The sequence below is a fragment of the Pteronotus mesoamericanus genome, unplaced genomic scaffold, assembly GCF_021234165.1.
Source record: "Pteronotus mesoamericanus isolate MK-2021 breed Mesoamerican mustached bat unplaced genomic scaffold, CSHL_Meso_final contig_100, whole genome shotgun sequence".
Taxonomy (NCBI): domain Eukaryota; kingdom Metazoa; phylum Chordata; class Mammalia; order Chiroptera; family Mormoopidae; genus Pteronotus; species Pteronotus mesoamericanus.
In genome coordinates, this window is record NW_026554999.1 from 4,298,063 (window position 1) to 4,310,671 (window position 12,609).

General features: G+C 33.9%; 1 protein-coding gene across 11 annotated transcripts in view; it reads left to right on the forward strand.

Annotated features, from left to right (window-relative positions):
- The window catches only part of MIA2 (MIA SH3 domain ER export factor 2), a 116,046-nt gene that overhangs the window by 73,577 nt on the left and 29,860 nt on the right, over positions 1–12,609 (forward strand). For 7 of the 11 annotated variants that reach the window (XR_008530575.1, XM_054590328.1, XM_054590450.1 and 4 more), the window contains 6 exons: positions 1,598–1,699; positions 2,773–2,833; positions 3,938–3,973; positions 7,142–7,209; positions 8,486–8,568; positions 10,224–10,352. Coding sequence is in view for 10 of the 11 variants with exons in the window: in XM_054590328.1 (XP_054446303.1) it covers positions 1,598–1,699; positions 2,773–2,833; positions 3,938–3,973; positions 7,142–7,209; positions 8,486–8,568; positions 10,224–10,352 (479 nt within the window). In the remaining variant the exon portion in view is untranslated. The remainder of the gene's footprint in view (positions 1–1,597; positions 1,700–2,772; positions 2,834–3,937; positions 3,974–7,141; positions 7,210–8,485; positions 8,569–10,223; positions 10,353–12,609) is intronic. The other 4 variants (XM_054590534.1, XM_054590623.1, XM_054590920.1 and 1 more) reach the window with 1 other exon arrangement.

Genomic DNA, 12,609 nt, shown 5'->3' on the forward strand with positions numbered 1-12,609 from the left:
AACCCAGGCATGTGCCCTTACTGGGAATTGAGCCTGTGACCTTTTGGTTTATGGGACTGTGCTCCAACCAACTGAGCCACACAGTCAAGGGTCTTTGAATTCTCAAAATATTTCACATTCCATTCTTACATTTAAATTAAAATATTCAGTACTCAAATTCAATGTGTTATGACACCAGTTGTTCTTCAGAGTCAATACAGAGTTGACAGTACTAATAAAATGTTAAATTAAATTTTTTGCCTGCATACAGTGTGATTTTTGAGGAGGTGAGCTGTGTTCACCTACACCACCAACTTGACTGGAAGTCCAACAGTGTGGTTTAGATTCAGTCATTTTCTAGATGCTGGATTGATGTATTTTACTGCTGATATATATTACATTACTAGCTCTTTTCCAAATTTAATATTGAAGAGAAGTGAAAGAGTATAGAAGCTTGCTATGTTTCTTTAAATATGTAAGATGTGATTGTTTTTTAGTTATAAACTTGGGTTTCCTTTCCCAGTGTAATTTTCATTATTAATAAGGCTACCCAAATTCAAGGGTAAGGTTCATAGACTACTTCTCAGTGGGAATTTCTGTCCATTTTTAATCTGCAGTCTATAAAAACACTTTTCTTCCCTCTTTAAACCAGTTACACTTTTATGCTTTTCCTAAGGCAGTGACTTTTCTTATAATACCTATGAAATAATTGACCTGGGGGTTGCTTCTTAATAAGCAATGGTAATGTAGTGTGTAGCATAGAAAACATTTACGGCTGCCTTGTAGAATTTCTTCAGTTGTTGATCATGTTTATTCCCAAAGTTCATGAAGAAGGGGAGACATCCATAGTTAGGACTCCAAAAGTGTTTTCCTGTGATGTTCAGTATTTCTTGAGGTTTATTAATGATACCATATGAAACAACTTGAGGAATATAATATAATGGAGTCACGGCTTGTTAGCTCTATGTTTTGGTTCAGTTATTTAGTTTCTCTGTGCTTCATTTTTTTTTTTTAATAGCTACCAAATAGAGTTGTTGTTATAATTAAATAAAATAATACATGTAAATGTCTAAGAACAGTTTCTGGCACATACTAATGGCATAATAAGTTACGTATTATTAAAAACAACTAAACTAGTAAGCGGAACTACTATTACTTTCATGTACTTTTGGTTCTTTTTTTTGTGAGCTGGCTGGAAGACTAATCACTATTTTACAACTTAACAATCAACTTAAAAATTATTGAAACAATTCATTAGTTTCATCTTGTGACTTCTTGCCTAATAAATGTAATGCTTCTTTATATAAGAAGTCATGATAAATATAATAATTTTACTAACATTTACTATGATAATCTTATTTTTATGATGAATTCTTACAGAAAACTCTTGAAACTTTTTATTAGTAGTACTGTTATTCGACAAGATGCTTTATAACTTGAATTTATAATAAATTTCATGCTAGGAATATTTACGCAAGTACTTTGTTTTTCTTGCATGTGATGTTTTTTAGTGGGATTGTACAAATTGCTTTATGGAAAGCATCAGTTGTAATATAAAGTGATATAATTGATTGTTTTATGACATAAAGTGAAAAAAATAAAACATTTTTGTTTTAAGGAAATTAACAGTAGAAGAAAATTACCGGTTAGAGAAAGAGGAAAAACTTTCTAAAGCAGATGAAAAGATCAGCCATGCAGCTGAAGAGCTGGAGACCTATAGGTAGGTATTAAATATATTTTACACCTTTCTTTTTTAGGTGGGGAAGGTATCCAGAAGCCCAATACCAGAAAAAATAATATAGCAATAACAACAACAAATAAACCAATGTATTTTTGTTTCATTATTTTCATTTAGATGTCTTGCTATTATACAACTATGTAGAAATTATAAAAAGGAAAAATGGTTTTTTCTTTCAGTCTATCAGATTTTATTTTATTTTTTTGTTTTTTTTAATCCTCACCTGAGGATGTTTATTGATTTTAGTGAGAGGAAGGGGGAGAAAGAGAGGGAGGGAGGGAGAGAGGGAAGGAAGGAGGAGAGGAGATAGAGAGAGAGAGAGAGAGAGAGAGAGAGAGAGAGATTGGTTGCTTTCCATACATGTCCTGACCTGGGAGTGAACCCACAACCTAGGCATGTGCCCTGACCGGGAAGTGAACCCACAGCCTTTTTGGTGTATGATACGATGCTCCAACCAACTGAGCCATCCAGCCAGGGCAGTATGTGAGATTTTTAATGAACTTAAGAACTATGCCGCAGAAAGAAGACTGAGCCACAGTTAAAGTTTGGAAGAAATATTAGTAAGATGATAGGTCTATCAGCAGTATGCCAAATAGTTGTGATACTTACATTTTACATTACGAAGTATATGCCTGAGTTTTATTGGAAAGAAGGAATTATCTTGTTAGTCTTATAAAGGTAACAAGTAACATTTTATTTTGCCCAGGTCATTCATTTCCTAGAATCCTTTTAAGATTACAGACATTTAAATCAGTCTTCCAAGATCATACTTCTTAAAAATAAAAATGAACCAGTGTACCATGTAAATCTTTGCATGGCCTTTGGTTTGGGGTAAACCCAAATAACGGTACTTTTAAAGCTTTATTTTAAAATGGTATCAGGAAAAATTATACTTTAGAATCTCTTAAAGGTAATTAACATATGGAGTTCTGAACTTTTTTTTTTACATGAAACGAAGCATTCTAGATGCTTTCATTAATATTTTCAGTAGAGAGAGTGTGTTTTATCATTTTGTAGGATATGTTGATAATAGAATGATTATTTCTTTCCTGTAGAAAACGAACCAAAGATCTTGAAGAGGAGTTGGAGAGAACGATTCATTCTTACCAAGGACAGGTGTGTGTTTATGTGTGTGTGTATGTGTAAGTTAAAACAATTTTCATTTGTTTGAATTGGTATCTGTTTTGATGAAGGAATGTTGTTACTTGGCTAGTTGTATACCTTTCTTGAGGTTTTGTATGTGGTTGTGGGGCATTTCTAGGGAACCAGAAATACTGGAATAAGACATCTTAAAGTTGCCATATCTTCTATACACAGGGTGGGGCAAAAGTAGGTTTACAGTTTGTATGGAAAAAGAGATGCAAGTTATAATGATTACAACAGCTTCATTAACTCTGTGTTTTTTAAAAATTTTATTTTTATTTTTGATATTTTTTTTAGAGGGGAAGGGAGGGAGAAGAAGAGGGAAACATTGATGACATCAATGAGAGACAAACATCAGTTGGCTACCTTCCGTATGCACCCCAACGGGGGGACTGAACCTGCAACCCAGGCATGTGCCCTCACCGGAAGTTGAACTGGTGACCTTTCAGTTTGCAGGACAATGCCCAACCAGCTGAGCCACATGAGCTGGGGCTTAATTCTGTGTTTTGCATACTCACAACTGTAAACCTACTTTTGCTTCATCTTGTGTATCAGCATTGGGGTCTTATATTCAGTTCAGCTAGTGTCTCTTAATTAGCGACTCATATTATAGTTGATTATTGCACAAAATAGAAATTTACTGGACAAAAAGTTTAGTTGTCTTTACATTCAGTTTTGTTTAAAAGTATTATGAGTAGGTCAGATGTATATGAAAATTTGCTTTAAAATGTTACTTTTCAGAGATGCTTGAGTTATTTTTTTTAAGATTTTATTTATTTATTTTAGACTGAGGGGAAGGGAAGGAGAAAGAGAGGGAGAGAAACATCATTGTGTGGTTGCCTCTTGCGTCACCCCCTACCGGGGGCCTGACCTGGCCTGCAGTGCAGGGATGTGCACTGACTGGGAATTGAACCCGTGACCCTTTGGTTCGCAGGCCAGTGTATAATCTACTGAGCCACACCAGCCAGGGCTATTTTTGAGTTTATGAATTGTGTATTAAATCATAGTGGTAGATATGAATGTTTCTTATGTAAGAAAAGTAGTTACAAGTAATGTTGTAATGATTTTCTTTTTCAGATTATTTCTCATGAGAAAAAAGCACATGATAATTGGGTAAGTTCAATTCTCTTAGGTTCTTTATCAAATTGTTCTTTTTCCTAATTTAAAAGAGAAGTGTAAAAGGTACCAAAAATAAAGGTAGTATTTTAAAAAATCATTTTCTTTTACTGTGTTGCTTATGATCAAAATACTTTGTTATGGTGCAGTTATTCACAAAATCTGATTTTTTCCTTCTCTACTTTGAACACACCGCTTCTTTGCATGGAGTGTATACTCTCCCTGGGCAAGGTGATGTAATCTGCATAGCTTCATTGTTTCAGGACACTGGGTTGCCACTAATAATGTGGACAAATTACCTAACATTTCTGGGTCAGTTTACTCATCTGTAAAACAATGTTATCAGATTAAGTGATATCTAAAACCTTTCCTAGTTCTGATAGCCTAAAACTTCTAGTATATGATTCTCAGTGTTGAATTACTTGATACACATTAAGAAAAAATCCATGATGAGAAATGTCATGTCAGTCCTCCAGAGGAACTGTGTGAGGAAATCCTAAGTATGAAGATTTGACTAATTATAAGCACGGCCCCTCTAACATACAGAATTGTTGTAAGAGCCAGCCTTTGGAGTACTTGTCCCTTGGAGTCTTCAAGGGGAGGAAGTTTGCACAGTGGGTGAATACATGGGGTTTGGACTCATCCTGTCTTGTTGGTATCCTGGTTCCCTCACCTACTGCCATTATCCTTACCTGTAAGATATAGATATCATTAATACCTATTTTAGAATTATTGTAATGATAAAATTAGATAATTCATTAAGGCTGTTAGTCATGTGCCTGACACATAATAAGTACTTAGTAAACATTAACTGTTATCATCACCATTGTTATACTGAAGCTTGGGAGATATTTTTTAGACATGGAAGTTTCTTGGAGTGGCAATTCCTGCTTAATGGGTGGGAAATTAGTTATGTTGAATGTTTTTTCTTTTTTCTTTTTGGTTTGTTTGTTCAAGTATAGTTGTCTCCATTTTCCCACTACCACTTTCTCCTGCCACACCCACATCCACCTCTCACCCTCAGTTCTACTCCCCTTTGGATTTGTCCATGGGTCGTTTATACTGTCCCTTGACAACCCTTTCCCTTCTTTCCCCGCACTGTCAGTTTTTTCTTTCAGTGTTACTAGTTATATTTAGCCTGCTTGTTTGTTTTGTTGATTAGGTTCCACTTATAGGTGAGATCATATGGTATGTGTCTTTCACCCTTTGGCTTATTTCAGTTAGCATAATGCTCTCCAGTTCCATCCATGCTATCGCGAAGGGTAGTAGCTCTTTCTTTCGGCTGCTTAATATTCCATTGTGTAAACGTACCATAGTTTTTTGATCCACTTACTTATTGATGGGCACTTAGGTTGCTTCCTAAGTTGCTTCCACTTGGCTATTGTAAATTGTGCTGCTATGAACATTGGGGTGCATAGGTACTTTCGAATTGGTGTTTCAGGATTCCTAGGGTATAATGCCAGCAGTGGAATTGCTGGGTCAAAAGGCATTTCCATTTTTAGCTCTCAGAGGAAATTCCAAACTGTTTTCCACAGTACCTGTGCCAGTCTGCATTCCCACCAACAGTGTACTAGGGTTCCCTTTTCTCCACAACCTCATTAGCACTTGTTGTTTGTTGATTTGTTTATGCTGATCATTCTGACTGGTGTGAAATGGTATCTCACTGTGGGTTTAATTTGCATTTCTCTGATGGCTAGTGATGCTGGGCATCCTTTCATACGTCTCTGGGCCCTGTGTATGTCCTCCTTGAAGAAGTGTATATGTTCAGGTCCTTTGCCCATTTTTCATTTGGATTGTATGTCTTCCTGGAGAGGACTTGTGTGACTTCTTTATTCTGGAGATCAAACCCTTTTCTGAGGTATCATTAGCAAATATATTTTCACATACGGTTGGCTCCATTTTCATTTTGCTGATGTTTCCTTTATCTGTACAGAAACTTTTTATTTTGATAAACTCCCATTTGTTTATTCTTTCCTTTACGTCCCTTGCTCTAGGGGACATATTGGTGAGAATATTGCCATGTGGAATATCTGAGTTTCCTGCCTATGTTCTCCTCTCAGACTTTTATGATGTCCCAACTTACATTTAAGTCTTCTATCCATTTTGAGTTTATATTTGTGTGTAGTTTAAGTTGGTTGTAGAGTTTCTTTTTTTTGCATGTAGCTGTCCAGCTCTCCCAACAGCATTTGTTGAAGAGGCTATTTTTACTCCATTTTATGCATCTGCCCCCTTTGTTGAATATTAACTGACCATAGGGATATAGTCAATTATAGTTAAAGTCAATTCTCATGTGTAGTTCACAATTTTAAGTGAAGACACTTGATGGTGAAGGTTTTTTATTTGTAAAAAATTATGGTTATAGACTGAGTTAATTTACCTACCTTTGTATGATAGATACATTTACCCTAGGATTGGATTAATTCGGCAGGTGTGATATTCCACATACTGTGGCCTCTCATCTGGAGAATCTGCAGTATGAGTGGGAAACATACAGTAATCCATTCAAGTTTAACATTTGACCACAACTATTTGGGAATAGTACAAGTTCTTCTATTTATTATGTGTAGCTTTGTTTTTTACAATATAAATTCTGATTTTCTAACCTTTTATTAAGTAAAAGCATCACTAAACAAATGTGAAAGACTGTGAGAATATTATATGTACAGTGCTGTGCACTTAGTAGATATGCAGTATGCTGTGATTGTATTCAGCCATTATAACAGTATGGCCTATACCAGTATGCTATGAAACTATTTTAGACCTTTATGGTTTCACACAATTGTAGTGATTTTTTTCCAGAGATGCTTACCTTGTTCCATAGCCAATGCTGCCCTGCATAATGATCCTGAATCTCCATTCCCATCACCCTCAGCTTGGGGCGTATTGAATTGCTAATCCTTCACTTTATATCTAGGTAACAGCATTTATCAGCAAGTACATGATGGAGCTGCAGCCTTAGGCTCATGGCTTCTGGTTATGTGAAACTCATTCCTTTTTAAAATTATTTTGGAAATTAAAACTTTTAATGTTGAATTTACTGAAATAGATACTTAAGTGATTGTGACAATTGTATGATATTTGTATGCCATCACTGAGATATTTATATAATATATTTTTCCTGTTGTTTGTATAAACATATTTTTAACATGTGTTGTTTTATTTAAGTTGGCAGCTCGGACTGCTGAAAGAAACCTCAATGATTTAAAGAAAGAGAATTCTTACCTCAGACAGAAGTAAGTATCTTGGTGAGAGTACTTTAAAACTTTATTCTTAGTTGTTATTTTATTAATTAGTTAATACTTTTGTAAGGATAAACAGAAAACTTGCAGTGAACTCAGCATATCTAATGGTGAAATTTATTAGTTTTACTAGGAGTTACTGAATTTTTGTTTGAAACATTTCTTAGGTCCCTCACAGAGAAAGAAACTGTTCACGGCCTCTTTTATAAAATGGTGTAACAGAACTTAAACAGGGTAGGTAGAGGGAGAATAAATGGAACGGAAAGAGAAAGCATGACTTTCTATGAGATAGTAATGCTCAGAGTATCAATCAGCATCTTTTAATGGATACATGGATGGAATAAATGTTTATTATTTTTCTTATTCCTTGGTTTTAATGTATTGGGTGGCATTACTTTACAATACAGAAATGGAAATGAGAATAAAAATGTACATTGTACAATCAAAGGTAAATGTTTTTCTTTGAGAATTGTAACAGTCTTCCCAGAGTGTTACAGTTTCTTGCCAGAGGTACTATTAACATTTTCCAATATTAGTTTTAGTCTTCTTGCTTGCCTTTTCCACTCAGAAATTAAAACCAAATGAATAAATGTTTTATTTCAGGTCTGATTGTTAAGAAGTAAAAGTAGGATTCTTTTAAAATGTCACAATTCTAAGATAAAGAATCTAGGAGTAAAAGAATAGGATGAGTTAATTGAATTCCACTTTTATGTTGTTTGGAATCCTGTCGGTAACATTACAGTGGAAAGTGTTGAGGCCTCAAAGCCAGGACGCCCTTTGTTTAAATTCTAGCAATTTCATGTTGTATAAATCATTCAAACGTTCATCCTCAGTTTCGTTAGTTGAAAAAGGGTAGTCTTTTAAAAAAATTTTAAAAATCTGAAAAAAATTTTAAGTAGTTCACTTTTTATTGTAGTTTTTCTATTACTGTTTGAAAAACAGTCATCTTGAACTGGTTGACCCTAGAGGACCCTTTTCTAAAATTTGGGTTTTGTGATACTGTACTTTCTCCATAATCTGATTTTGAGGAAAAAGCAAAAAAATTTCAAACCTCAGCAAAACATCATTATCACTTGGCCCAAAAACCTTTTACCCCAAAATAGTAGTGGGAGATATATAAAGGTATTTTGGTCAAAATAATTTTAAAAGATCTGTTTCTTATATGTATATATCGATAAAGTGAAGAGTAGCTTATATTTGATAGTGGCATTTTTCTTGAAATGTGCATGCTTGGATGTGTAACTCAGAGATGTTTGTTCTTTATTTGCAGATTTACTGAAACAGAACTTAAATTTGAACTTTTAGAAAAAGATCCTTATGCACTTGATGTTCCAAATACAGCATTTGGCAGAGGTAGTTTTTTTTTTAACCCCTTATTTAAAAATACATATACATTTATATATATATATATATATATATAATACACATAATTATATTAGTATAAATTTAATACTATTATTTATAAATATTTTAGGTTTTGGAACTAGGGTTCTAATCTAAGTTCTTGCACAATTTCCCAAGTTTCTGAGTTTTGTTTTCCTAGCAATAATATAAATACTTGCTGCTTCTCTTTCTCAGTGGGATTTTATACAATGATATATTTTTAGTTCCTTGAGCTCTTTGAAAAGCAAAGCGCAGTACTCATTAATTATTTTTGCGAGAATGAATGGGTAAGGATTGCTTAAGTAAAATAGCATTGCGACTGTTTACATATTAACTACTTTTTGATATTTGTGTGAATTATAAAAATGAGAATTAAAACAGTTTTTAATTACTTAAAATATTAATTAAAAGGTGGGAAAACTTGGGTAATCTGAATTTTGATTGCTTTAATACTTTCAAGAGAGGACCCATTCTTTGGAAGGTATATTTACTGTTTCTGTCCATTCATTAATGTCATTATTCATTAATGTCCATTCATTATTCCAAAAGCTTAGAATTTTCAAAATAATTTTGGTTGATTGGAGTTAAGCTTCTGAGGCAGTGAAAATAAACCTATCTTTATATAGATAGAATACTGTTACAACCTTTGAAAAGTGACAAAATCATTTTGAGAGTCCAGTTTCATTAAAATGAAAGTCTACTTTAACATTTTTAAGATAGCAGATTATTATGAAATTCAAATAGTAACAAAATTAGGGGTGGGAGGAATTATACAGAAAGAATTTTTGTTTGAAATTAATGCAAAAGTCTCAGGGGAGGTAAATAATGCTTTGATCTTTTGCCATAACTAAATTTGTGTATTATGTAAACTACATAATAAAATTTAACATGTTTAAAAAGTATTATTTTGGTGGTATTTAAGTTTGTCTGCTTTTTGCTGTTGGTTTTTGATCTTTTGAAGCATAACCATTATTTGGAAATGGTAAAGTTTGTAAAATGATAGGGCTCTTGGTGATGTGGTTTATAAATAAAGTGATAATTTTTTAATGAATTAGTATATGTAAATTGGTTTTTCACTGGTAATAAATCGAGTAATTTGTGATGTTTTAGAATATTTTTTTATGCTAATTTTTCCTAGTTTTCAAAATTTGAATCTTTACTCAAATAAGTCATGGCCCAACACAGTCTACCGGGCCCTGATTTAAACCGAGACCTCCCATGTTACAACCCTCACCCGCTGAAATATCGAGAAGCATACTGCCGTTAAAAACGAAAACAAATGAAACAAACTTCATAGTCCCCAAATCTTCTGTAACTCCAAAATATCACCAGCATTCTTTGCTTAATATTGTGTGGTTATTTTATTTATGCATCTTAATTATCAAGAGGATAATGTTTTTATTCACTAAAATGTACATTTGGTAAACAGCTTTTATGGAATACAGAGTTCCAATATTTAATTCTAACGCATGTTAGCAAAACCCAGGGCATAGTCAGTGTTCAGGACATGGATTAAACTTAAATTGGCAAGAGGATGACCTGATGAAATTGTTGAAATGGGATTCTAATCTGTAGTGTAGCTAACTGAAACTATGAATTTAAACATGCTGTTTTAATTATTCCAGAGCATTCCCCATATGGTCCCTCACCATTGGGTCGACCTTCATCTGAAACGAGAGCTTTTCTCTCCCCTCCAACTTTGTTGGAGGGTCCACTCAGATTCTCACCTTTGCTTCCAGGGGGAGGAGGAAGAGGTATATTGTTTAAACATCTTTATTACTCTAGATTCTCCTTACTTTATATTTCCATCTCAACTTCTCTTTAAAAACAATCTTTAAAATAATCCTTTGGAAAATGCAGGCATTCCTTGCACTTATTGTGGGTTACTTTTGTTTGGAATAGGAGCTCTATGACATCTAATTTTAATATATTTTTCTCTTTAAACTGTGTTATGGTACAATACATTTTGGTCAAGCAGTTGATCCATATCTTCATTTTTAACATCATAAAAACTACATTATATACTACGTAATATAAAACTTTAAAAGAATACATAAAATAACAATATAACTTTGCATAAAATTGTATTTTCATGAAACATTAGGATGTAGAATTTTAAAATCTTTTTTTTACTTTGTTATAATGATCTTTTTATTGTAGAAAATCAAAGTAAAAGAACTTTTATTTTAGTGTTGAAGGAATCAGAATTGCTCTTTTGTACACAGAGTTTTGATGGGAACCTTAAAAGAGACCTAAGTCATTTGTTAGTACTTTGAAAAACCAACCTAAGATTCTCTGCTTTGTTACTCCTTTATGTGTTTTTGAGAGTCTCCAGAGCTACTTCAAGCCCCTAAGTATTAGTTGTTGGTCTTTCTGCATTTACCACAACAGTACTCACTCAGGTGTTACCTATGTACCTGGAGTATTCCTCTTTTTTTTTTTCAGATTTTATTTATTTATTTTTAGAGAGAGGGGATAAGAGGGAGAAAGAGAGGCAGAGAAACATCGATGTGGGAAACATCGATATGTTGCCTCTGAAACACGCCCTGTTCTGGGACTGAACCTGCAACTCAGGCATAGCCTGACCAGGAATCGAACTGGTGACCTTTCGCTTTGTGGGGCAGTGGCCAACTAACTGAGCCACACCAGTTAGGGCTGTAGTATTCCTCTTTTGATCTCTCATCATAACTTTGTTCTTTTTGTCAAGTTGCTTTAAAATTTTCCATTGAATTTTGGCAAATTTTAAAGATATAGAGCCCTCTTGCTCCCAAAATCAAAACTCTTAGGTTTTTAGACCCAAGCCTGTGTTTTGCTGGAGCTGATAGCATTCTTCACCAGTGTCGTGTCCCCATTCCTCGCTTTTTGTCAGTGATTTTAGCATATTGAATCTGAGGTGGGACCAGAAAATAATGAGACCAAATAAAAACAAACTAAACTGAACATAGGAAAGCTCTAATCTTCAAATGGATACTACTCATCAAAGTAGCATCTCTGCGAGTCTGTGTACTTCCCTGCTGAAGCTTTTAAATATTTTTGGATCGCTTTTTTGGAATTTCCTTCAAGAATGTGAAAAAATTTCTTCATGTTCATGGGATATTCTCTCTTTCCCATTTCTTATTTACATACTCTTTCCCCATCCTCAGTTTGCTACACTTATTGGTCCTTCCTGCTTCCTAGTCCCACAGCAGATTGGACCCACAGCCTTTACTTGTATTGGCTTTGAACTGAGAGCTCCTAGGGAAAGAGATTGAGTTGCAGATTGATCCTTGGAGGCCTAAGAGAGATTTGCTTTAAGCACTCTGAGGCAGGGACTAATTTTGAAATTCACATGTGTGCTGTAGGTGTCCTAAATCCCTTTCCCCCTAATTTTTTGCCTTGACCTAGAGTAAGAAGTGCATTTTATATCTTGTTATATTGTATACCAATATAGATGTAATTGAAACCATAGTACTTAATACTATTTTCAGTGCTTTCTGATACTTTCTGTTAAGTTCTATTCCATTTCATTAAAAAAGAATAATGATTAAGACTATGTTAATTTCATGCACCAAAATGGGTTGCAGCCAGCAGTCTGAAAAACAGTGCCCTATAAATAAGGGTATAACTGGCTAGATGCAAATGTGAATCACTGGAAGTTGAATGACATAAGTCAAGGATTGCGTGTAGTCAATTGAATATTGGAATAAGAGTAAAAACTACCTTTGATTTCTCCTCTCCTATTTAAATTACTTTCTTTCCTCTCCTTTTTAATTACTTTGAAGATTTGATGTATTTGCGTTATTTGCAAGGGTGTTTTACTGTTTGTTAGAAAAGCCACAGAAGAATTGAAAAGAAAGTATAAAGTTACAACATATATCCTGGTTACCTGCATAAATAAACAACAATTTATTTTAAATAAATAAATAAATAAATATAAAGAGAAGCTGCAGAGGTTTTGGGTAAGTAATTAACAAGTTTTAAAAGAGTTGCTTTGAACTGACAGTTTCTATGACCCACCAAAGAAGGATGACC